Source organism: Tursiops truncatus, chromosome 4 (genome assembly GCF_011762595.2).
Source record: "Tursiops truncatus isolate mTurTru1 chromosome 4, mTurTru1.mat.Y, whole genome shotgun sequence".
In the NCBI taxonomy this organism is placed as follows: domain Eukaryota; kingdom Metazoa; phylum Chordata; class Mammalia; order Artiodactyla; family Delphinidae; genus Tursiops; species Tursiops truncatus.
Genome location: NC_047037.1, coordinates 57,689,883 through 57,712,464, shown reverse-complemented (window position 1 = coordinate 57,712,464; position 22,582 = coordinate 57,689,883). Strand labels below are relative to the sequence as shown.

At 38.9% G+C, this 22,582-nt stretch overlaps 1 protein-coding gene and 1 long non-coding RNA gene across 5 annotated transcripts in view; one reads left to right on the top strand and one right to left on the bottom strand.

The window, feature by feature from the left end:
• Positions 1-2,740, bottom strand: part of TTC14 (tetratricopeptide repeat domain 14) — a 33,744-nt gene extending 31,004 nt beyond the window's left edge. The window contains exons 1-6 of one of the 3 annotated variants that reach the window (XM_033855515.2): positions 2,424-2,560; positions 1,983-2,112; positions 1,822-1,875; positions 1,523-1,722; positions 287-371; positions 59-188 (exon numbers count right to left, since the gene is read on the bottom strand). In XM_033855515.2, the coding sequence (XP_033711406.1) occupies positions 59-188; positions 287-371; positions 1,523-1,708 (401 nt within the window). In that variant the 5' untranslated portion in view covers positions 1,709-1,722; positions 1,822-1,875; positions 1,983-2,112; positions 2,424-2,560. Of the gene's footprint in view, positions 1-58; positions 189-286; positions 372-1,522; positions 1,723-1,821; positions 1,947-1,982; positions 2,113-2,423 lie in introns of all 3 variants that reach the window. The other 2 variants (XM_019946146.3, XM_019946145.3) reach the window with 2 other exon arrangements.
• The window catches only part of LOC109551895 (uncharacterized), a 592,297-nt gene continuing 572,440 nt past the window's right edge, over positions 2,726-22,582 (top strand). The window contains exons 1-2 of one of the 2 annotated variants that reach the window (XR_002178594.3): positions 2,726-2,887; positions 4,306-4,419. This is a non-coding gene — a long non-coding RNA (uncharacterized lncRNA). The remainder of the gene's footprint in view (positions 2,888-4,305; positions 4,420-22,582) is intronic. The other variant, XR_002178596.2, reaches the window with a different exon arrangement.

Sequence of the window (22,582 nt, the reverse complement as noted above, 5' to 3'; positions counted from 1 at the left end):
TTTTTTAGCAAAGAAATTGTTTTCCAATTAACTTGTTGAGACAATGTGGATAAATTACCTGTAGTACAAAGGAAGTTCTTCGGAACTAATTACACCTAATTTAATACCAGATAGGTGTGGTGGAAGAGATGAGCTATATAGAGATACAGCAAGCTTTTCATGATATCTGTCAATATCCTTGATTCCAGCTTAAAAAATAAGAAAATTGAGTTGATTAACAAGGCAATGCAAACTAACATAAATATGACAACCGTTACTTTTTTATTAATATGATGAAACTGATTACCTCGAACAATGTCACCAGTTTGGTAATATGATAAAGGATCCCCATGGTTACTGAGAGAAGGCACGTCTCTTAGTGGACATAGAGCCTGCAATGAGAAGTATTGTAAAACACCAGACATTCTATTCTTTGGTGAGAAGTGTCTTCTTTTATTCTAGTTGTTCAGTATAAACAGCTAATAGCTGACAGGAACATTAAGAAAACAACTAGCACCCTAGAGTCTAAATTTAAAGAAGGACTTTAATAATTTCTGTGCCTAAACATAATAAAACAAGTTTTCTGGTTCAGGTCAAAAACTAAAATCTCATGAAATTTGCAATTAGTTTTAGAAACCACATATAAGTATGGATGATGAAACAAAAAATTATTTTGTGCTTGTTAAATATAAAACTAAAAGCTTGTCCAGAAAGTAGACCGGCTTCATTGCCCAATCGGGTCTGTCCTAAGCTCTTGGCCGTACATCCTCCAAAAAAAAGTTTTAACCAAGGATTCCCTCATTCCCCTGTCTGTAGGTGGAGGGCGCAGAAACTTAAAAAGGGACAGCCGCGGCTGATACACAAGTCCAAGGGATTTTAGCTAAAGAATCCGCGCCTCTGTGTTCCAAAGAAAATGAAATGTGAATTCTTCAAAGTTTAGGTCTGTTATCCAGTTTGTGATACCTTCTTCCCTTTCTACCTGCCTTAACACACAGTAAATATCTAACCTTTTAAATTAAAGTGACATACTATTTCAAATTTAGGTCTATTCACCTTGGGCAAAGCATCTTATTATAATGTACAAACCACTTAATTTAATTATTGTAAATGCATATTGAATAAATAAGAATTTGTTTCTAAATTATCCACATACAAGTATCTAATACTAAATAATTAAAGACATGTTCAACTAGAAGAAATAACCCCAGTCTACTAATCAATCTCACCATCTCCACTGATATCTCTTTGAGTGTTTAAAAAAGGACCCCACCCCTGCCACCCAAAGGGAGCAAAACCCCCCAAAACTAGAAATGGTGCCGGAAACTGTAAGTAACTCTATTACTGCTGATTATTTTTTAAAAAGAAAAGGTGCTTTATATTTATACTTTTTACTTAATACTTATTTACTTAATTAATTAATTCTCAAAACTAGGTCTGTAGGGTACACTTAATTACAACTGGATGCAAAGACATAAGTTTTGCATTGAGATGACATTTTATCCAAAACAGAAACAATCAAATAACTGAAAAGTGAATAACTTACTGTGATTTCTAAGTGGGATATATCTCTCATAATGCCACTGCCTAAACAAATCAACACCATGAAAAACCCAAATTCCCGAATGGAACTAATTCTTCCAATCACTATATCACCACGTTCAATATCTCGAAAAAAGAGCTCTCTCCGGTCCATACTAGGTATCTCCATGAATTGCTCTAAAGGTGGCATGACTGCATAACGCTCTGAAAAAATAATTAACAAAATTACTAACAATAGTTTTGTGTTCATCTGAAGTGCTGTTAAACCAAACCGCAATCAAACGACTTTAAGATTAAACTCACCTTCATCGTCTTCATTAACTTCAGAAGTTGTAGGTGCATCTGATTTCCAGGAAACTGCAAAAAGCAGATCCGCTTTTTTGGAAATGAATTTTTGTATTTCAATGTTTTCAACTTTCTTCTCTTTTCTTAAAAAGAAACAAAATTTATGAAAACTGGTTTACCTGCAAAACCTTTTAGTAAGTCCAAGCTTCTGCTCAGGGCTTTTTCATCGCCCAATCGGGTCCGTCCTAAGCTCTTGGCCGTACATCCTCCGAAAAAAAGTTTTAACCAAGGATTCCCTCATTCGCCGGTCTGTAGGTGGAGGGCGCGGAAACTTAAAAAGAGACAGCCGCGGCAGATACACAAGCCCAAGGGATTTTAGCTAAAGAATCCGCGCCTCTGGTAGTGCAGTACCAGATTTAAAAAGTTCAGCCCGCATCCTGCATTGCCCTCACACCAGGAGTGGGCACCCTCCTCCATCCTGCCCTCGGAACTAGCGCCGCAGTTCTCACGGGCTCACGGCCTCGGCTCTGCTCCTTCAGGACTCAGCCGCCCGACTGCGGTAGTGGAGCCCGCAGCTGCCTCCCCTCCCCCGTCTCGCAGCGGCGCCGCCGTCCCATTACCTGCCCTGTAACTGCTGCTGGGGCGCCGGGCCCCGGGCAGGCTCGACCACCGACCCCAGGAGGCTCCGGAAGTGCGGATTGTCCTGCTGTTCGCTCCTGAGCAGGGAGAGCAATGACGGCCCGTGGAAATTCAGTGACTGACGCATAAGGTCCCGGTCCATGGCTAGAGACTGACGGGCCCAACGACCGGGGGTTGCCAGCCCCCCGTCCCGTGCCCACTACTTCAGCCCGATGGTCCGGGAGGCTGAGGAAGCAGCCAGGAAGCCGCCGGAAGCAGACACCCAGACACTTCCCCACAGGAGCCTCCCGGAAGTGTTCTGGAGCCGCCCCCAGCGGCAGTGCCGCGGAGCTCAGCCTTAGTCTCGCGGAGCTCAGCCTTAGTCTCGCGAAATTGAGCGAGGTTACGGAAGCCGAAAGGATTGGGCCAAGCTTTTCTGGAGCTAAGGGAAGACTGCGGATTTGAGGTAGTGATGTGTGTAGCAAGTTTGCTTTGTAAAATTTCCGAGGTATTAGTACATTGAAATGGCCCGAGCTCTAATCTGTGGTAGATAATAATTCATCCTCTTATTTAGCGAGGCACTTCAAAGTGCGAGTGTTAGGAGGAGAACTCCAAACGGGTTACAAAGTTTCTTCCCTCGAAGTATTCGCTGCATAAGTCATTACCTGCGCCTCAGGCATAATCACGTTAAAACGACTGATCTGGGAGATTTCCTGATAGGTTAAGGGCAGAAGAAAGGCAGGACACTAACATTTACTAAACTCTGGAGCTGTGTTCTCTAGCCATACCCTGTTCACTATTAGTGCTTTTAGAGTTAAAACCAGAATGGCCTTAATGCCTACATGTACGCATATATACATTCTTTTTTATTTCTTCAGTTTAAGTGGTTTCTCAAAATTTAGTGCCCATAAGGTTTACTGTATAGTGGGTACACTAAAGTCAATATGCTATACTTAGGGGTAATTAAAGTGGTTTTTCAGAGGTAATTGTGACAGGCTTACCCCCTCCACCCCCACCTTACTTACTGACTTGGGAACCTAACCACTGTACCTCATCGTACTCTCATTTTGGAGATTGAGGAAACAGGCCCAGAGACTCTCAATATATTTGCTCAATATCACCAGCTGGCAAAAGGCTAGTTTGAATTTCAACCTACGACGGAATGGATCTTCACTGACAGAGTTTCTGGAGGAAGTATTTTTATCATATAGAAGGTCAAACTTTAATATTGAAATAATGTGGCTTTGTTTTATTACAATATATTAAAGTCTGTATTACTTAAGTTGTGTAGTTTAGCCTAGTCCTCTTGAACAAAAATAAATAGCAGTTATTCTGTCACCTTCTGCAGCTTTGCATATTTGGGGAGATTAGTTTGCCTTTCGTTGTCTCCCCACCCAGCCAAAGTATAGTGAATGCCTTCACACTATTTTGGTTTACAATTACAGGTGTATTTGAATTCATTTTCTGCTGGGATAGGTACCTTTGACTTTAAAGGGGACAGGGTATGGGATCTTTGAGGTAGGACTGGAGGGAGTGAGGAGAGAAAGTGAGGAACTAGTTTTGCTTCTTATCTTGGAGAAACCAGTCCCACAGATGGAGCTTCTCAAGGTGGACATAGAAAGAAGACACTTTTATTTTCACTTCTTGATTTAAGTTTTTTGGTTACTGGTTTGACTGTTAAAAGTATTTAAAAAATATTTTCCAAGTAATTTTTCCACATTAAGCAGTACGAGTGATTAAGTGAATATATGGGAGGTAAGAGAGGGCAGGGTATTCAAGACAATCATATCTTTGGTGTCTTCACCCTGGGCCTATTTTTACTGTGATGTCAAATTCCATTTCTAAATAAACATATATGTACATCTTTTAACAAATGCTCTCTAGGCCCTGGAGATATAAAGATAAACAGAACAAAACAAAACAAAAAAACCCTGGTTCTTGGCTGGCACACAGTTCAATGGAGGAGTAGACATAAGAAGAAACAAATATGGCACAGTGGTAAGTACTACTGTTGTGGATACCTGCTATGTGTCTGCTTAGTTCCCCCCTTTTTTTCTGGGAGATGAAGTAGTGGGAACTGATGAAGGTAAGAGAGAAGAGGAGGAGGCAAGTATGTGCACTTCAGGATGAGGGAGCAATAGGATTAGAGGAGTAGAGATATGAAAAAGCAAAATGCTTTCTGGAGACTGCAAGATTGAAATTGAGTTAGGTAGGGATATTTTAGTTACGGACATTTTGGTTGTTTAAGTGTGTCGTTTCAGGTATTTTTCCTATAACGAGGCCACTTGGTTTCATTCATAAGTATGAGGTGCAAGAGGTTTAGATTACAGCTTTGTTACCGTATAAAGTAGCTTTGTTCTATTCAAAGTTCTATTCGAGGGACTTCCCTGGCAGTCCAGTGGTAAGACTCTGAGCTTCCAGTGCAGAGGACATGGGTTTGATCCCTGGTCAGGGAACTAAGATCCTACATGCCTTGTGGCACAGACAAAAAAAAACCAAAACTAAACACCCTCTCCCCAAAAGATCCCAAACTTCTATTCAAAGTCCCCCTAAATTGACTCAAGAAAGAGTGAAGAAGACTAAATGGAAAGTATGGCTAGACCAGCCAAAAATCCATCCTCGTTATTAAAGAAATAATTTAAACTACAAGCCCTTGTGATGAGGGCTGGTACATCTTCATTCATTCAGTAATCTTTGTTTCCACCACCTTCTCTTTTCATTTTTTTCTATCACAGACCAAGACATCTCTTTAAGAAAAACATTGCTAGTCTAGTATTTATCCACTTGAGTGTGCTCTAAGATCATTATGTGTATCAGATTTTCTACCCTTTACCAGAAAACCAACTGCCAATTAAACAAAGATTCAGGGATGGGAAACTGTGACCTATCATATAAAGTCATTTTAAGATAGTTGTGTCTCTTAACACCTTCTCCATTTTTTAATTACTGGTAAATGTTTTGAGGATATTATTTTAATGTAAATCAGCTCATATATCATTGTCTAGGATTGATTAGCTCAGTCATTTTGAATTACTTTTTCCAAGAGGAAAGATCATTGGTTTTAGTTCCAGTCTGGGCTGGTTAGATTGAACAGACCCATGGGTGAATACTGCACAACTCCAGGGAAGGGTGGTGGTGGTGGTACTGATGCATTTACATCATAATCCATGTACAATACACATGGCACTTGCAGAGATGTGCATGCAGTGCTTGACCATACACAGTGGCCACCTGCATTGCTATTCTCAGCCAGCTATTTATCCATGTTTGTTTACAAAAAGGACTTGGAAATAGAATGAGGATATTTAAGAAAAAATCCATCATGATTGTTGAAAAAACAAACCAGTTGAAAGATGTGTAGAATACTTGCATGGAATAGATAGGTCAGTATGCTTACTCTCAGGTACTTTGTCATGACTGCTTATAAAGATACGTGCACACACACACACACTTCTTAGATTCTCATTTTGTGGCAGTTTCTCAGAATACTGTGCAAGAGAACATGTCAAGGTTATAACCAAGAAAAATTGACAGCTTAATTGATGCTAAATAAATAGTATTCCTTGTCAATACATTCTGGGTTGGTTTGATACTCATTTTTAATGCATTTGGGTGTTTCTTTGAAAAAGAGTAGTTGATCATCTTTTTATTAATTTTTTTCTTTTTGGCCCCACTGAGCAGCTTGTGGGATTTTAGGTCCCCGACCAGGGACTGAACCCGCGTCCTTGGCAGGGAGAGTGCAGAGTCCTAACCACTGGACCTCCAGGGAATTCCCTGATCATCTTTTTTAAAAAATTAATTTTATTTATTAAACTATAGTTGATTTACAATATTGTGTTAGTTTCAGGTGTACAGCTTGAGATTCTTTTCCATTATAGGTTTTTACAAGATATTGAATATAGTTCCATGTGCTATACAGTAAATCCTTGTTGTGATCATCTTTTAATTATTGAACAGTAACTCCTTTTCATTTTATTGATGGCAACAACAAAGAAGAATTTCAGAGACTAGAAATGTATTATTGCGTTAGTATATTTCCCTCCTTAATGGAATCCATTGGAAGAGCCAGCCTATCTGGGTAAAGATTCAACTTTGATCCTACTCACTTTAGATATGACATTTTATTATTGGTAGACATAAAGTGGTCAAATTTCCAAATGCAATTAATTGAATGAATTAATTAATTCATCCAGCAAATATTTGTTGAGAGTTAGGCACTCTTTCAAATGTTAGGGATATAATAGTGGAAAAATACACCAAGATTCCTGCCTTCATGGAGCTTACATTCTGGTGGAAAGAGACAGACAATGAGCAATAAACATAATAAGTAAATGTTAGACGGTGTTAAATCCTATAGAAAAAGAAGAAAGTCAGGGTTAGGGGCATTGGAAGTGAAGAGGGTTGGGTGTAGTACTTTTAAATAGAATGGTCAGGGCAGGTCTCATTGAGAAGATGACATCTGAGCAAAGACTTGAAGGAGATGAAGGAATTAGTCATTCAGCTTATTTGGGAGAAAAACGTTCCAGGCAGAGGGAACAGCCAGCACAGAGGTCCTAAGGCAGGTGAGTACTTGGTATATTGGGAACAGCAAGGAAGACAGTGTGGCAGGAACAGGGTGAGAATGGAGGTGCAGGATTTGTAGGCTATTGGAAGAACTGGCTTTTACTCTTTGTGGAATAGGAGTTGTTTCAGGGTTTTAAGCAGAAAGGTATTAAGACTTTCATTATAAAAGTTTTGGCTGCCATATAGGCTGGAGTTAACTAAATACCTATTGCTCTTAATGGAAAGGAAAAAGTTTTATAGAAGGCTATCTTTGATTTCTTGGAAAACATAATTTCTTTTTAAAGTTTACCCATGATTGCATAGAATGAGAATACGAATTCTTGGCTGCAAGAAGATTAAGAGTGTGAGCAACTATTACCACGATGTAGGGAGTTATCATAGGGGGAACAGTTTAGCCCAGGAGTCCTGGTTGTATTTTGGGAGCAGACCATCTAATCTCCCAAGCCTCTCTTGTCACCTTTAAAACTCAGGGGTTGGACACAATGAACTTTCAGATCTAACCTTTAACATTCTCTGTCTGTGATAAAAACAGTCCAAGTGCTAAAACTGCATATCTGTCTTTAAGCCACTATGCTTCTTTTTCTATGAAGAAGGTAGGAAGTTCTTTTCCTATCGTATTGCATTGCTGGTAAGTGTGGGTTCCTACTGTGGATCGTCCCTTTAAATGGATGAGATTCTCTGGTTCCAATTGGTTGTGGATAGAAAAGAGACCAGCCACAGAAGTCACAGACATTGGTTGGTCACTCTCAGGAAACCTGAGTGTGACAGTTCCATGAGGTAGTCATTGCACTGGGGGATCCTGTTTTTCAAGTGCAGAAATTAATTAGACACTGATTTAGAAACCTCATTGATGATGTTTAATGTCATGTGCACCAGAAAGTCATGGAGTATCAATATATTCTCCCATGAGAAGCCAGCTCTTGTCAGTAGAAGTTTGTTTGTGAGCCTGGAATCAGAGCAAAAGCAGGCTGTTGGGTGATGTTAATGACTAATCCCATCAAACTATGTAGTCTTATGCATTTATTTCCTCTATATGAGTATTTCTGCTAAGGCTGTCTGATACTCTGCTCACCTAGGAACCCCCTCTGTCTCTTCCTCTTTCTCTCTCCCCCACCCTCTTTCTCTCTCCTTCTCTCCCTGTCTTTCTCTCCCTTTCTCTCTCTCTCTTCTTGCCTCATATATATATATATATATAATATATATATACATATTTATAGTTATAGTCTCCATATATATAATATCTATTAGTTATATTCTCCATATATGTCATTATATATATGTAATTATAGTTTCTGTTTTTGAAGCAGTTTTCAAAGATTTTTTTTAACCTTTTTTGAAATGGAAGCCCAATGTACAAAACAGGTAACAACAGAACTATCTTTGTTGGAACAATTGACAGGAAGATATTGAGCAATCTATTAACACCTCCCCCATTTCTCCCTGCCCTGCCATGGCTGGAGAGGTACCTTTAAGGAATATCTCAGACTTGTTAGCAGATTACTCCTTCAGGCAGGGTTCAGTATCATTGATTATGTTTCAGCTTAAGTTATAATCATATTCTACTCATTGTTCTCTATGTCTATACTGTAGTCTCTCTGAAATTGGGTGGTGATTCTTGTTCATTGTGCTTTGATTCTTCCTGGTTTCACTTTTTGAGAAAGTAATCTGGTTTCCAAGTTCAGGAGTGTTCCATTGCCCTAATAAATTTCACTATGAAACCCTTTATGATCTGGTCTCTGCCTACGTATCCTACCTCATTTTCAATCCTTTCTATCATCATCGGGATTCAACCACATGGATTTTCTGATATTTTCTAAACACTCCCAAGTTTTTCCCAGTTCAGAGCTTTTGTACTTGCTGTTTTTGAAATGCTTTTCCCTAAATTTTCTTTATTTTGTTTTTTTAAATATTCAGGTCTTAGTTTGAAGGAGACCTCTTCTGTCTCACAGCACTCCATTTATTTCCATCATAACAGTTATCATAGTTTATTTTCTTACCGATTATTTGTCTTACCCACTAAAATATAAGTCCATGAGGACAGGGCCATATCTATCTTGTTCATGACTGTGTACTCAATAGCTAGCTCAGTGCCTGGCACATATGAATGAATGACAATATACAAATATTTATATGCAGATATCACACTCAGAGTAAGGGATGAGACATAGTTTGTCATATATGTCACATATATGGCTGAGCAAGGCTAAATTAACCAGGTTGCTGAAGGGGACCTGGAAATAATTTCCAATTCTGGGCCATGGGACCACCTTTTGCCTTGGGAGGTAGTTACGGCAAGCAAAACATGTCATCTGGAAATTATAGCAAAAGACAAAAGGTGGTATTCCAAAAAAGTGGTTCATATTATTGGTTCAACATGGAATAAAAGTGTTTTCTGGACGGGTGAAGGGAGCATGGTAACTGGATACTCCAGAAGCAGATGGGTTCATTTTTTAAAAAAACTTCAAAGGAGTTCTTTTCTCCTTTTGCTCAATTATGAGTTACTTGGTGTGATAACTAAAAAAGCAAATGTAATTTTCTTTCTTCCTCCCTTTATATTTTTCTTCTCCCTGGTTTACATTTGGTTATTGTCTTTTATCTTGTATTAATCTTTGTTGATTTCATTGTATCTGTGATTAAGGACTGCCCTCTCTGAGGTGTGACTAGGAATAATCGCTCTGCAGTATTCTGTGCATATAGGACAAATATCTGCATGCGTGTTATATTAGTCAGGGTTCTCCAGAGAAACAGAAACAGTAGGATGTGTGTATATATATAGAAAGTGATTTATTTTGAGGAATTGGCTTATGTGATTATGGCGTCTGACAAGTCCAAAATATGCAGGGTGGGCTGGCAGGAGAGCTGATGCTGTAGTTCAAGTCTGAAGGCAGAATTCTCTGCTGGCAGAATTCTCTCTTGCTTGAGGGAGGTCAGTCTACAGTGTTAGTCTGGCCTTCAGCTGATTGGATGAGGCCCACCCACATTATGGAGGGCATTCTGTTTTACTCAAAAATCCACCAACTTAAATGTTAATTTCATCCCAAAGCACCCTCACAGAAATATCCAGAATGTTTGGCTACATATCCAGGCACCATGGCCCAGCCAAATTGACACATAAAATAACTATCACAAATGTCTTGTACTTCAGTGCCACATTTTAAGACAACGATGCTTAATTGGAGTAGTACAACCCCATGATGGCAAAGCAGCTAGAGACCATGTTATGTGAAGAACAGCTGAAGGGATAGGAAATGGTTAGAAACTCAGCATCGAATAAAGAAAAAAGAACGAAGAGAATTGAGGACAGTCTCAGAGACCTCTGGGACAACGTTAAACACACCAACATTCAAATTATAGAGGTCCTAGAAGAAAAAGAGAAAAAGAGAGGGTCTGAGAAAATATTTGAAGAGATTACAGTTGAAAACTTTCCTAACATGGGAAAGGAAATAGTCAATCAAGTCCAGGAAGTGCAGAGAGTCCCATACAGGATAGATCCAAAAGAAACATGCCAAGACACATATTAATCAAACTATCAGAAATTAAATACAAAGAAAAAATGTTAAAAGCAGAAAGGAAAAAGAAACAAATAACATACAATGGAATCCCCATAAGGTTAACAGCTGATCTTTCGGCAGAAACTCCGCAAGCCGTAAGTGAGAGGCAGGACATATTTAAAGTAATGAAAGGGAAAAACCTACAACCAAGATTACTCTACCCAGCAAGGATCTCATTCAGATTCGACAGAGACATTAAAACCTTTACAGATAAGCAAAGGTTAAGAGAATTCAGTACCACCAAACCAGCTTTACAACAAATGCTAAAGGAACTTCTCTAGGCAGGAAACACAAGAGAAGGAAAAGACCTACAATAACAAACACAAAACAATTAAGAAAATGGTAATAGGAACATACATATTGATAATTACTTTAAATGTAAATGGATTAAATGCTCCAACCAAAACACAGGCTGGCTTAATGTATACAAAAACAAGACTCGTATATATGCTGTCTACAAGAGACCACTTCAGACCTAGGGACACATACAGACTGAAAGTGAGGGGATGGGAAAAGATACCCCATGCAAATGGAAATCAAAAGAAAGTGGAGTAGCAATTCTCATATCAGACAAAATAGGCTTTAAAATAAAGACTATGACAAGAGAAAAAAAGGACAGTACATAATGATCAAGGGATCATTCCAAGAAGAAGATATAACAACTATAAATATTTGTGCATCCAAAATAGGAGCACCTCAATACATAAGGCAAATGCTAACAGCCATAAAAGGGGAAATCGACAGTAACACAATCATAGTAGGGAACTGTAACACCCCACATTCATGGATGGACAGATCATCCAAAATGAAAATAAGGAAACACAAGCTTTAAATGACACATTAAACAAGATGGAGTTAATTGATATTTATGGGACGTTGCATCCAAAAACAATAGAATACACTTTCTTTTCAAGTACTCATGGCACATTCTCTAGGATAGATCATATCTTGGGTCACAAATCAAGCCTTGGTAAATTTAAGAAAATCGTAATCGTATCAAGTATCTTTTCCGACCACGATGCTATGAGACTAGATATCAATTACAGGAAAAAAACTGTAAAAAATACAAACACATGGAGGCTAAAGAATTCTTATGCTACTAAATAACCAGGAGATCACTGAAGAAATCAAAGAGAAAATCAAAAAAATAAATAGAAACAAATACAGTGAAAACACTATGACCCAAAACCTATGGGATGCAGCAAATGCAGTTCTAAGAGGGGAGTTTAGAGCAAAACAATCCTGCCTCAAAAAACAAGAAAAATCTCAAATAAACAACCTAACTTTGCACCTAAAGCAATTAGAGAAAGAAGAACAAAAAAAACCCAAAGTTAGCAGAAGGAAAAAAATCATAAAGAGCAGATCAGAAATAAATGAAAAGAAATGAAGGAAACAATAGCAAAGATCAATAGAACTAAAAGCTGGTTCTTTGAGAAGGTAAACAAAATTGATAAACTACTACCCAGACTCATCAAGCAAAAAAGGGAGAAGACTCAAATCAATAGAATTAGAAATGAAAATGGAGAAGTAATAACTGACCCTGCAGAAATACAAAGAATCATGAGGGATTACTACAAGCAACTATATGCCAATAAAATGGACAACCTGGAAGAAGTAGACAAATTCTTAGAAAAGCACAACCTTCTGAGACTGAACCAGGAAGAACTAGAAAATATAAACAGACGAATCACAAGCACTGAAATTGAAACTGTGATTAAAACTCTTCCAACAACAAAAAAAAGCCCAGGGCCAGATGGCTTTACAGGCGAATTCCATCAAACATTTAGAGAAGAGCTAACACCTATCCTTCTCAAACTCTCCCAAAATATAGCAGAGGGAGGAACACTCCCAAACTCATTCTATGGGGCCAGCATCACGCTGATACTAAAACCAGACAAAGATGTCACAAAGAAAGAAAACTACAGGCCAGTATCTCTGATGAACATAGATGCAAAAATCCGCAACAAAATACTAGCAAGCAGAATCTAACAGCACATTAAAAGGATCATACACCATGAACAAGTGGAGTTTATTCCAGGAATGCAAGGATTCTTCAATATACGCAAATCAATGTGCTACAGCATATTAACAAACTTAAGGGGAAAAACCATATGATCACCTCGATAGATGCAGAAAAATTTTTCGACAAAATTCAACACCCATTGATAAAAGCCCTCCAGAAAGTAGGCATAGAGGTAACTTACCTGAACATAATAAAGGCCATATATGACAAACCCACAGCCTACATCATTCTCAATGGTGAAAAACAAACCATTTCCTCTACGATCAGGAACAAGACAAGGTTGCCCACTCTCACCAATGTTATTCAACATAGTTTTGGAAGTTTTAGCCACAGCAATCACAGAAGAAAAAGAAATAAAAGGAATCCAAATTTGAAAAGAAGAAGTAAAGCTGTCACTGTTTGCAGATGACATGATACTATACACAGAGAATCCTAAAGATGCTACCAGAAAACTACTACAGCTAATCAATGAATTTGGTAAAGTAGCAGGATACAAAATTAATGCACAGGAATCTCTTGCATACCTATATACTAATGATGAAAAACCTGAAAGAGAAATCAAGGAAACACTCCCATTTACCATTGGAACATGAGAATAAAATAAATAGGAATAAACCTACCAAAGGAGACCAAAGACCTGCATGCAGAAAACCCTAAGACACTGATGCAAGAAATTAAAGATGATACAAACAGATGCAGAGATATACCATGTTCTTGGTTTGGAAGAATCAAGATTGTGAAAATGCCTATACTACCCAAAGCAATCTCCAATTCAGTGCAGTCCCTATCAAACTACCAATGGCATTTTTCACTAGAACAAAAAATTGCACAATTTGTTTGGAAACACAAAAGCACCCAAATAGCCAAAGCAATCTCCGATTCAGTGCAGTCCCTATCAAACTACCAATGGCATTTTTCACAGAACTAGAACAAAAAATTGCACAATTTGTTTGGAAACACAAAATAACCCAAATAGCCAAAGCAATCTTGAGAAAGAAAAACGGAGCTGGAGGAATCAGGCTCCTTGACTTTAGACTATACTACAAAGCTTCACTAATCAAGACTGTATGGTCCTGGCACAAAAACAGAAATATAGATCGATGGAACAGGATAGAAAGTCCAGAGATAAACCCATGCAGATATGGTCACCTTATTTTTGATAAAGGAAGCAAGAGTATACAGTGGAGAAAAGACAGTCTCTTCAATAAGTGGTGCTGGGAAAACTGGACAGCTACATGTTTAAGAATGAAATTAGAAAACTCCCTAACACCATAACCAAAAATAAACTCAAAATGGATTAAAGACCTGAATGTAAGGCCAGATATTTTAAAAACTCTTGGAGGAAAACATAGAACACTCTATGATATTAATCACAGCAAGATTCTTTTTGACCCACCTCCTAGACAAATGGAAATAAAAACAAAAATAAACAAATGGGACCTAATGAAACTTAAATGCTTTTGCACAGCAAAGGAAACCATAAACAAGATGAAAAGACAACCCTCAGAATGGGAGAAAATATTTGCAAACGAAGCAACTGACAAAGGATTAATCTCCAAAATATACAGGCAGCTCATGTAGCTCAATATCAGAAAAGCAAACAACCCAAACCAAAAATGGGCAGAAGATCTAAATAGACATTTCTGCAAAGAAGATATACAGGTTGCCAACAACCACATGAAAGGATGCTCAGCATCACTAATCATTAGAGAAATGCAAATCAAAACTACAATGAGGTATCACCACACACCAGTCAGAGTGGCCATCATCCAAAAATCTACAAACAATAAATGGAGAGGGTGTGGATAAAAGGGAACCCTCTTTCACTGTTGGTGGGAATGTAAATTGATGCAGCCACTATGGAGAATAGTAAGGAGGTTCCTTAAAAAACTAAAAATAGAACTACCATACAACCCAGCAATCCCACTCTTGGGCATATATCCTGAGAAAACCATAATTCAGAACGGGTCTTGTACCACAATGTTCATTGCAGCACTATTTACAATAGCCAGGACATGGAAGCAACCTATGTGTCCATCGACAGATGAATGGATAAAGAAGATGTGGTACATATATACAATGGAATATTACTCAGCCATAAAAAGGAACAAAACTGAGTTATTTGCAGTGAGGTGGACCGACCTAGTCTGTCATACAGAGTGAAGTAAATTAGAAAGAAAAAACAAATACCATATGCTAACACATATATATGGAATCTAAAAAAAAAAAAAAAAAAGAGGTTCTGATGAACCTAGCGGCAGAATAGGAATAAAGATGCAGACGTAGAGAATGGACTTGAGGACATGGTGATGGGGAAGGGTGAGCTGGGACGAAGTGAGAGAGTAGCATTGACATATATACACTACCAAATGTAAAATAGATAGCTAGTGGGAAGCAGCTACATAGCACAGGGAGATCAGTTCGGTGCTTTGTGACCACCTAGAGGGGTGGGATAGGGAGCGTGGGAGGGAGATGCAAGAGAGAGGGGATATGGGCATATATTTATACGTATAGCTGATTCAGTTTGTTGTACAGCAGAAACACAACATTATAAAGCAATTATACTCCCAATAAATATGTTAAAATAAACACAGAAATTCTGCATCTTTCAAACTACTGGGTTCCACACTTGTCCATACCCAGTGTCTTTCTGAGTTGAATCATTATGTCTTACTTATATCAGAGTTACAGTATGAATTGTAGACATTTCACTATCCTTTGGCTTGAAATTGCTTTAATTTCAGTTAAGGGCCTTTATCAACAAAACATCTAAGCTAGTAATGCTTTTATTTTACTATTTCTAATATCTAGAACATAAGGAGATTTCTTATCCAGCCTGGTGATTTCTGCAAAATAACTTCCATGTTGAGCATTGAGTAAAAAATTTTCTGCCTTTTGCATGAATCATTGACCCCAGGTGACTTCCGTTTTTAAGCTATAAAACATCTCTCCTAATTGTAACAAGCTAAGGATTTACTGTTAACTGTCTCATGCCCATTTCTGTGGCCATATTTCAACCCCTTCCCCAGCAATAATAAACAAAACCAAGCATCATCCTGTTAGGAAAGTTTTTTGGCTTTGTTTTTGTTGTTATTTTTCTGTGACACTTAGACCTTTCATTAGCTGTTGGTCCAGATTTTATTGTTTTCATTTTTTGTATTGAATTAATTTATTGTATTCATTATTGGCATCATGGTGACTAGTATGAATGTAAGAGTTGTAATTCATTCATTCATTCACCTAATGTTTACTGAATATCTACTTGTGCCAAGCACCTCTAGGTGCTGGGAATTCAGTGGTGAACAAGTCACAGAAACATCATAATTGAAAAAGGTAGCATGAATGGTTATTGCCGATATTTTGCTTTCATCCTGATGAATCTTCCTTAATTCTATAATTCTGGATATGAAAGAAAAGTGAATTATTTCTATAGCTTTTATCAGTTATACAGAATAAAAGCACTAGTACTCTTGTTAAAATTTAGAGAAGAATAAAATTCACAATAGTATAGTATAATTTTACAATAACACATATCATTATGTTGATTATCTCTGTATAATTAAAATGTTTCCAAGCCTTTGCCGTTGGCTTTTATTTCTGGCCAAATTAAGGATAACTCATTTCCTGGACTATATAACAAACGAGTATCTGTAGGATCCTTGGAATTACTGGAATAAGAACTGAATTGGTGAAATTTTTATACCATTTACTACGAAATTTATTTTATGGAATAGTCTGAGTTGACATAGCCCCCTTTCCCAGTGTTCATGGAGAGAGAGAGTGTTGAATTTTGAGCAAGTGTTCTTATGATAGGTTTTATTAAAAATGACTAAACAAAAATACATTTTATGGGGCTTCCCTGGTGACGCAGTGGTTAAGAATCCACCAGCCAATGCAGGGGACACGGGTTTGTGCCCTGGTCCAGGAAGATCCCACGTGCCACAGAGCAACTAAGCCCATGCACCCCAAATACTGAGCCTGCACTCTAGAGCTTGCGAGCCACAACTATTGAAGCCCGCATGCCTAGAGCCCGTGCTCTGCAACAAGGGAAGCCACTGCAATGAGAAGCCCGTGCACCACAACAAAGAGTAGCCCCTGCTTGCCACAACTAGAGAAAGCTCGTGCACAGCAACAAAGACCCAACACGGCCAAAGATAACAAATAAAATTATTTAAAAAATAAGAGTAGTAAGAATCTGAAAAAGAATTTATTGATGTCTCTCTGTAAGTGAATCAAGTGGATGTACAGCAGCAAGAAACACAGCATTGAAAATCAGCTACACACCGTTATAAAAATAAAATACAAAAAAAAGAAAAAAAAGACAAATTCTTACAGAATTCGTTCAGGGGCTGTGATGCAACCTGGACTGACCACATCTAGACCCACAGCTGGATGGGACCTAAGGCTGGACACTCATGGGGCTGAGAGGCTTGGTGAGGATAGGCCAGCAAATGCAGCCCCTTAAGAGTAATACTGCCTGGTCCCCATTCCTTGGGTCCCAAATCTCCAGGTGCAGGGGACCCTTCCTACAGCTAAAACATGCATGGGACACCTAGAGGATGGTACACCATCTGATCGGGAAGAATTTGGAAAAGGCACCTCATCTCCTCATCTCCGGGTGGTCGGGTTCCCCCCTCCAGCCTCTTCCCTTACAATCTCCCCACTTGGGGAAGTCAGCACCTTCAACATCCTTTTTCGTACAGTTTGGAATTTGTCCGGAGCATGAAGCGGAAGGGGGTAACCAATGAGAGACAAGCCCTAGGTGTTTGGACAGGCATGTGCCACTCTAATTTCCAATCAGGAAGAGGAATTGACCAAGGGCTCAGCTTGCCTCCGTAACCAGAATAGGGCTTGAAGCAAACATGCTGTTTTGTGGCCAGTTCCCAAAAAAACAAGTTGAAAAATGGAGCTCGGGACACTACAATTCACAAACCTGCAGGGTTGTAAATGATACCTATCAACGAAAAATGTCTTGAGGTATGTCATCGAAAAGGACTTGTAAGCAAGGCAGAATTGCAGGAAAGGGATTTCAAGAGGTAGATTGGACTCGCCATTAAAGCACATGAAAAGCAGCTGAACTTCGCCAATGACGCACAGGCAGGCAATGCAAATCAACACTACAAAGAGGTATCACGTCCCACCAGTCAGAATGGCCATTCTCACAAAGAGTAAAAACCAGAAATGGAGGTCAGGGCATGGAGAAAAGGGAGCCCTGTTACGCTGATGCTGGGAATGTAAATTGCCAATGGCCACTCTGGAGAAGTGTATTGTGTTTCCCCAAAAATCTAAAAAACAGAGCTACAGAGCATACGGCACTTCCACTCATGGGCATATATGTTGGGAAAACCAAAAATCGACAGGACACAGGTACCCCAACGTTTAGTGCTGCTCTGTTTACAACAGCCTTGACTTGGATACAACCTAGATGTCCTTGGAAGGAAAAAATGGATAAAGAAGATGTGGTACTTATGTACAATGGAATATTACTCAGCCATGAAATCAATGAAATCAGGCAAGTTGCAGCAACTTGGGTGGACTTAGGTACTATTATTCTAAGTGACATAAGTCAGACAGAAAAAGAGACTTATCATAAGATATCACTTATAGGTGGAATCTAAAAATGGCTACACGTGCACTAAATTACAAAACAGAAACACAGTCACATCTTTAGGGCTTCCCTGGTGGCGCAGTTTTTAAGAATCCATCAGCCAATGCAGGGGACACGGGTTCGAGCCCAGGTCCGGGAAGATCCCACATGTCGCGGAGCAACTAAGCCCGTGTGCCTTAAATACTGAGCCTGTGCTCTAGAGCTCGCGAGCCACAACTACTGAGCCCGCGTGCCACAACTACTGAAGTCTGCACGCCTAGAGCTCATGCTCTGCAACAAGAGAAGCCACCACAATGAGAAGCCCGTGCACCACAACGAAGAGTAGCCCCCCGCTCGCTACAACTAGAGAAAGCCCGCACTCAGCAACAAAGACCCAACACAGCCAAAGATAAATAAATAAAATTATTAAAAAAAATACATTTTATACAAGAAATATTGCTACTAAATGGATTAATAGCATGTCAATGCTGAAATTTTCTGGGCAATCTCATTATTTACAGCCTGTTTACCTATTTGTCTTTTTTCAAACCTTGAGCTCATGTGTGAGACTTTTTGGCATGCTTGCCCATTTAGGTTGTATACCCTCCCAGTTTTCCTGAAACTCTGTCGTAAGTGTTCATTTCAGTTCCATGCAAGACCCATACTCACCTTTGGCATGTGATACACTTCTCTAAGGCTAGCCTAAACTTATCACATCTTCAGTCTTTGAGGGAACCATGAAAATCCTCTTAGATCTTCGTCACTTGGGCCTCTACTTGCACTCTTCCAATGGATTATATTTTATTCTCCCAAGGCCATGCAGTGAGCAAACACCAGTTCCCTATCCTGTCATTGACTGCAGACTCCTGTATTATTAAATTCTGAAACTTTTCAATTTTATTAGAAAAGAAGAGAACTTAATCTCTCCTTTGTTCTCTAGGAAATTGCTTTTCCTTTGTTCTCCAGGAAGTCATTTTTAGTTCCCATCTTCTTCTTCTCTTCCAGTAACTTCTCTTTTGTCCTCTTTTATGAATAAATCTTCTAGCTGATCTCCCTATGTGAAGTATCTGAATTATAGTCATTACAGTGGTAATAAAATTTGACTATACAATCTAGTTTACATACCTGTAGAAATTTGAGATGTTTTGATAGTATGATTTATGAATTATTAATTGATTTTTTTCCTGGTATAAATGATTAAATGGTGATCCTCTTCTCAGTTGACACCTACATAGAAGGATATCCATTATATTAGGGATTGTCAATAATAGTATAAATGGAGAAAATCAAAAGCCTTGACTTGTATTACAGCTATGACTGATTAATTGGTACCAGACTAACGCTTATGCAATAAAGAACTAAAAAAAAGAAAACGTGAAAACATATATGAAACAACTGTTTTCAGACATTGTACAGCAGGCAGTGCAAGACTACAGTGTCTGAGAGAAGGAAATCAAGCTAGATAAGCCCTACAATTGCCCAGTTTTCTGGCTGGAGGCACTTCGTAGACAGTGGTGCATAGAGGTAGAACACAGACAAAACATGGCAGCCTTGCTAAACTGAGGGGGCAAATATCAGAGTTAGAGAGGCTTAAGAAAGTTAATTTATGGCGGAGAGGACCAAAAAGAAGGGAGCTAAGCAGGGTAAGAACTCCAGAAATTTGCATGGATGTCCCTTTGAGTATTTGAATATTAAGCCGTACATATATGGGGTGAGACTCCACAAGACCAGATAAATGCCTACCAGGGAGGGAACAACTATAGGGAAGCTGTAAGCTGAAAATCCATCAGAGTTTCACAGCGTTGGGAGATGTTTGAATTCTGACCAACTAGGGTGGAAAGGCCTGTTCACACTCAGGGAATTCAATAGAGATCCCCAAAGGGCTATACCATTAGTTTTACTCCTAAGAAGAAGGGCTAAAACTATCCCTAGAGTAAAATCTGTTCTAGACCCACCTTAATAAAGTTGAAATAGAAGCTGCAAAATGATCATATTACTCTTCAGGTACAGGCATACCTCGGAGATATTGTGGATTCCATTCTAGACCACTGCACTAAAGTGAATATCACAATAAATTGAATCACATGCATTTTGGGGTTTCCCAGTGCATGTAAAAGTTATGTTTATACTATACGGCAGTCTATTAAGTGTGAAATCTAAAAAAAATCTTAAAAAACCACGTACATACCTTAATTAAAAAATGCTTTATTGGGCTTCCCTGGTGGTGCAGTGGTTGAGAGTCCGCCTGCCGATGCAGGGGACACGGGTTCGTGCCCCGGTGCGGGAAGATCCCACATTACACAGAGCGGCTGGGCCCGTGAGCCATGGCCACTGAGCCTGCGCGTCCGGAGCCTGTGCTCCGCAACGGGAGAGGCCACAACCATGAGAGGTCTGCGTACCGCAAAAAAAAAAAAAAAAAAGGCTTTATTGCTGAAAAAATGCTTCCCATCATCTGACAATGCAGAGTTGTAACAAACCATAGTATCTGTGAAGCACAATAAAGTGAAATGCAGTAAAACAAGGTATGCCTGTAAATTAATTGCCTTCCAGAACAAAACTCAATTCCCTTTAATGAAACACAAAAATCACTCAACAATAAAATTCATCATATTCAACATTCATCAAAAATTGCTAGACATGTGGAAAATCATGAAAATGTGACCCGTAGCCAGGTGAAAAAATCCATCGATAGAACCAGACCAAGAAATAACAGAGATGATGGAATTAACAGACAAGGACGCTCAAAGCAGTTATTATAAATATATATAAAGATTTGTAATGGTAATGGAGATAGAGGCAAGAAAAGGGAGCTTTGTCATTTTCTATGTAAATGAAATGAATTCCCTTGGAATGAATTCTGGGGCAAGTATAGGGAGAGGAGAGAATGGTGGTAAATCCTTCTCCCTGTCTTCCTCTGATGGGTTTACTCTCTATGAATCACCCTTTCTTTCTGGGACTTTGGTAGGTTTGCTGAGGTTCACCACACTATGACAACTGGAGAGCAATGGAACAGAGAATTCTGAAGAGATGGTATGGCACAGCAAGTGCCTGCTGACAGCCATAGAACCTTTGTGGTCCAAGAGGTATATGAAAAAACAGTGAATTTCTCTGTGTCCACAAGAAAGAAAGGGCCCAGAATATAGGTGAGATAGAAACACTCAGCAGACTTGCAGGAGGTTTACCAGTCTTTCAGCCTGGGTGAGAAGAATCCCAGGGAGATGGGAGAAGATAAGAAGAGGATGCTGCCACATCCCAGTGGATTATCAACAACACAATGGTGAAACATGATCTCCAAGGATACCAGTTTCCAAAAATGAGACCAATTAAAATACAAAGTGGATAACCCTTCTACCCAGATGTCATAGTGGCATATTTAAGTTCCCCAGCTCAGCAACAGCCAGGGTAGAGGAAGAGGACAAAGGGAAAGTAATCTTAAATAGGAATGAGTTTTCATTTTGGTACATCTTAGTTTTTTGTCAAGCAGGCTAAAAAAATGATTTCCTGCTCCCCAGTTGCTTTTCTAATCATCTAGCTTTAGATTTGTCACTGGATAATTTTAGAGATGTGCTCATTTCTGTAGAGGAATAAATGTGAAGCCAGCCTATAAACCTATGAGAAGTTAATGTGCTTTGTGTAGATAAGCAATTTAAAAACTAATATGTAGGTACATTATTGAGAGGAAAGGTAAAAGGGCACAGTAGAAAGCTAAAAATAGATGATTTTCTGTATCATTTTCGAGATGTGATGATTAAGTACTTGCATTCTTCGCTTTGTCTTATCAGCAAATACACAGCTGCAATAAAAAAAAAAACTCCATTTACCCTATAAATGTGATCTGAAAGAACTAAATCCTGTGTCTACCTGGTTAAAGCTTTTCTTCCTTAAAACAGGATGATTTAAGAGGAATATACATCTAGGCTCAGCCTTAGTAGTCCCTTGCCACTCACATGGTTAAATTTACTGTGATTGCAAGTTCATGTAGTGTCCCTGGCTAAAATATAGAAGCTCTACTAATATTACCTCATCATACTATAATTTCCCTGGGACATAGACTTTCATTTCTTCAAGATTTGATTTTAAAATGTTACCTAGTTTTTAGGTCACTTGAACTTTGTTGGTTCTCAGCTTCTAAAATAAACCAGGCCTTTCCAGCTTTAAATTTCTGTGATAGTGTGATTTATGTTTGAAAATAAAAATACTTCCTTTTCAAAGAAAAATACTCCAAAGTATAATTTTATCATTATTAACACCAAATTGGGACTTCCCTGGTGGCACAGTGGTTAAGAATCCGCCTGCTAGTGCAGGGGACTCAGGTTTGAGCCCCGGTCCTGGTAGATCCCACATGCCGCGGAGCAACTAAGCCCGTGCGCCACAACTACTGAAGCCCATGTGCCTAGAGCCTGTGCTCCACAACAAGAGAAGCCACTGCAGTGAGGA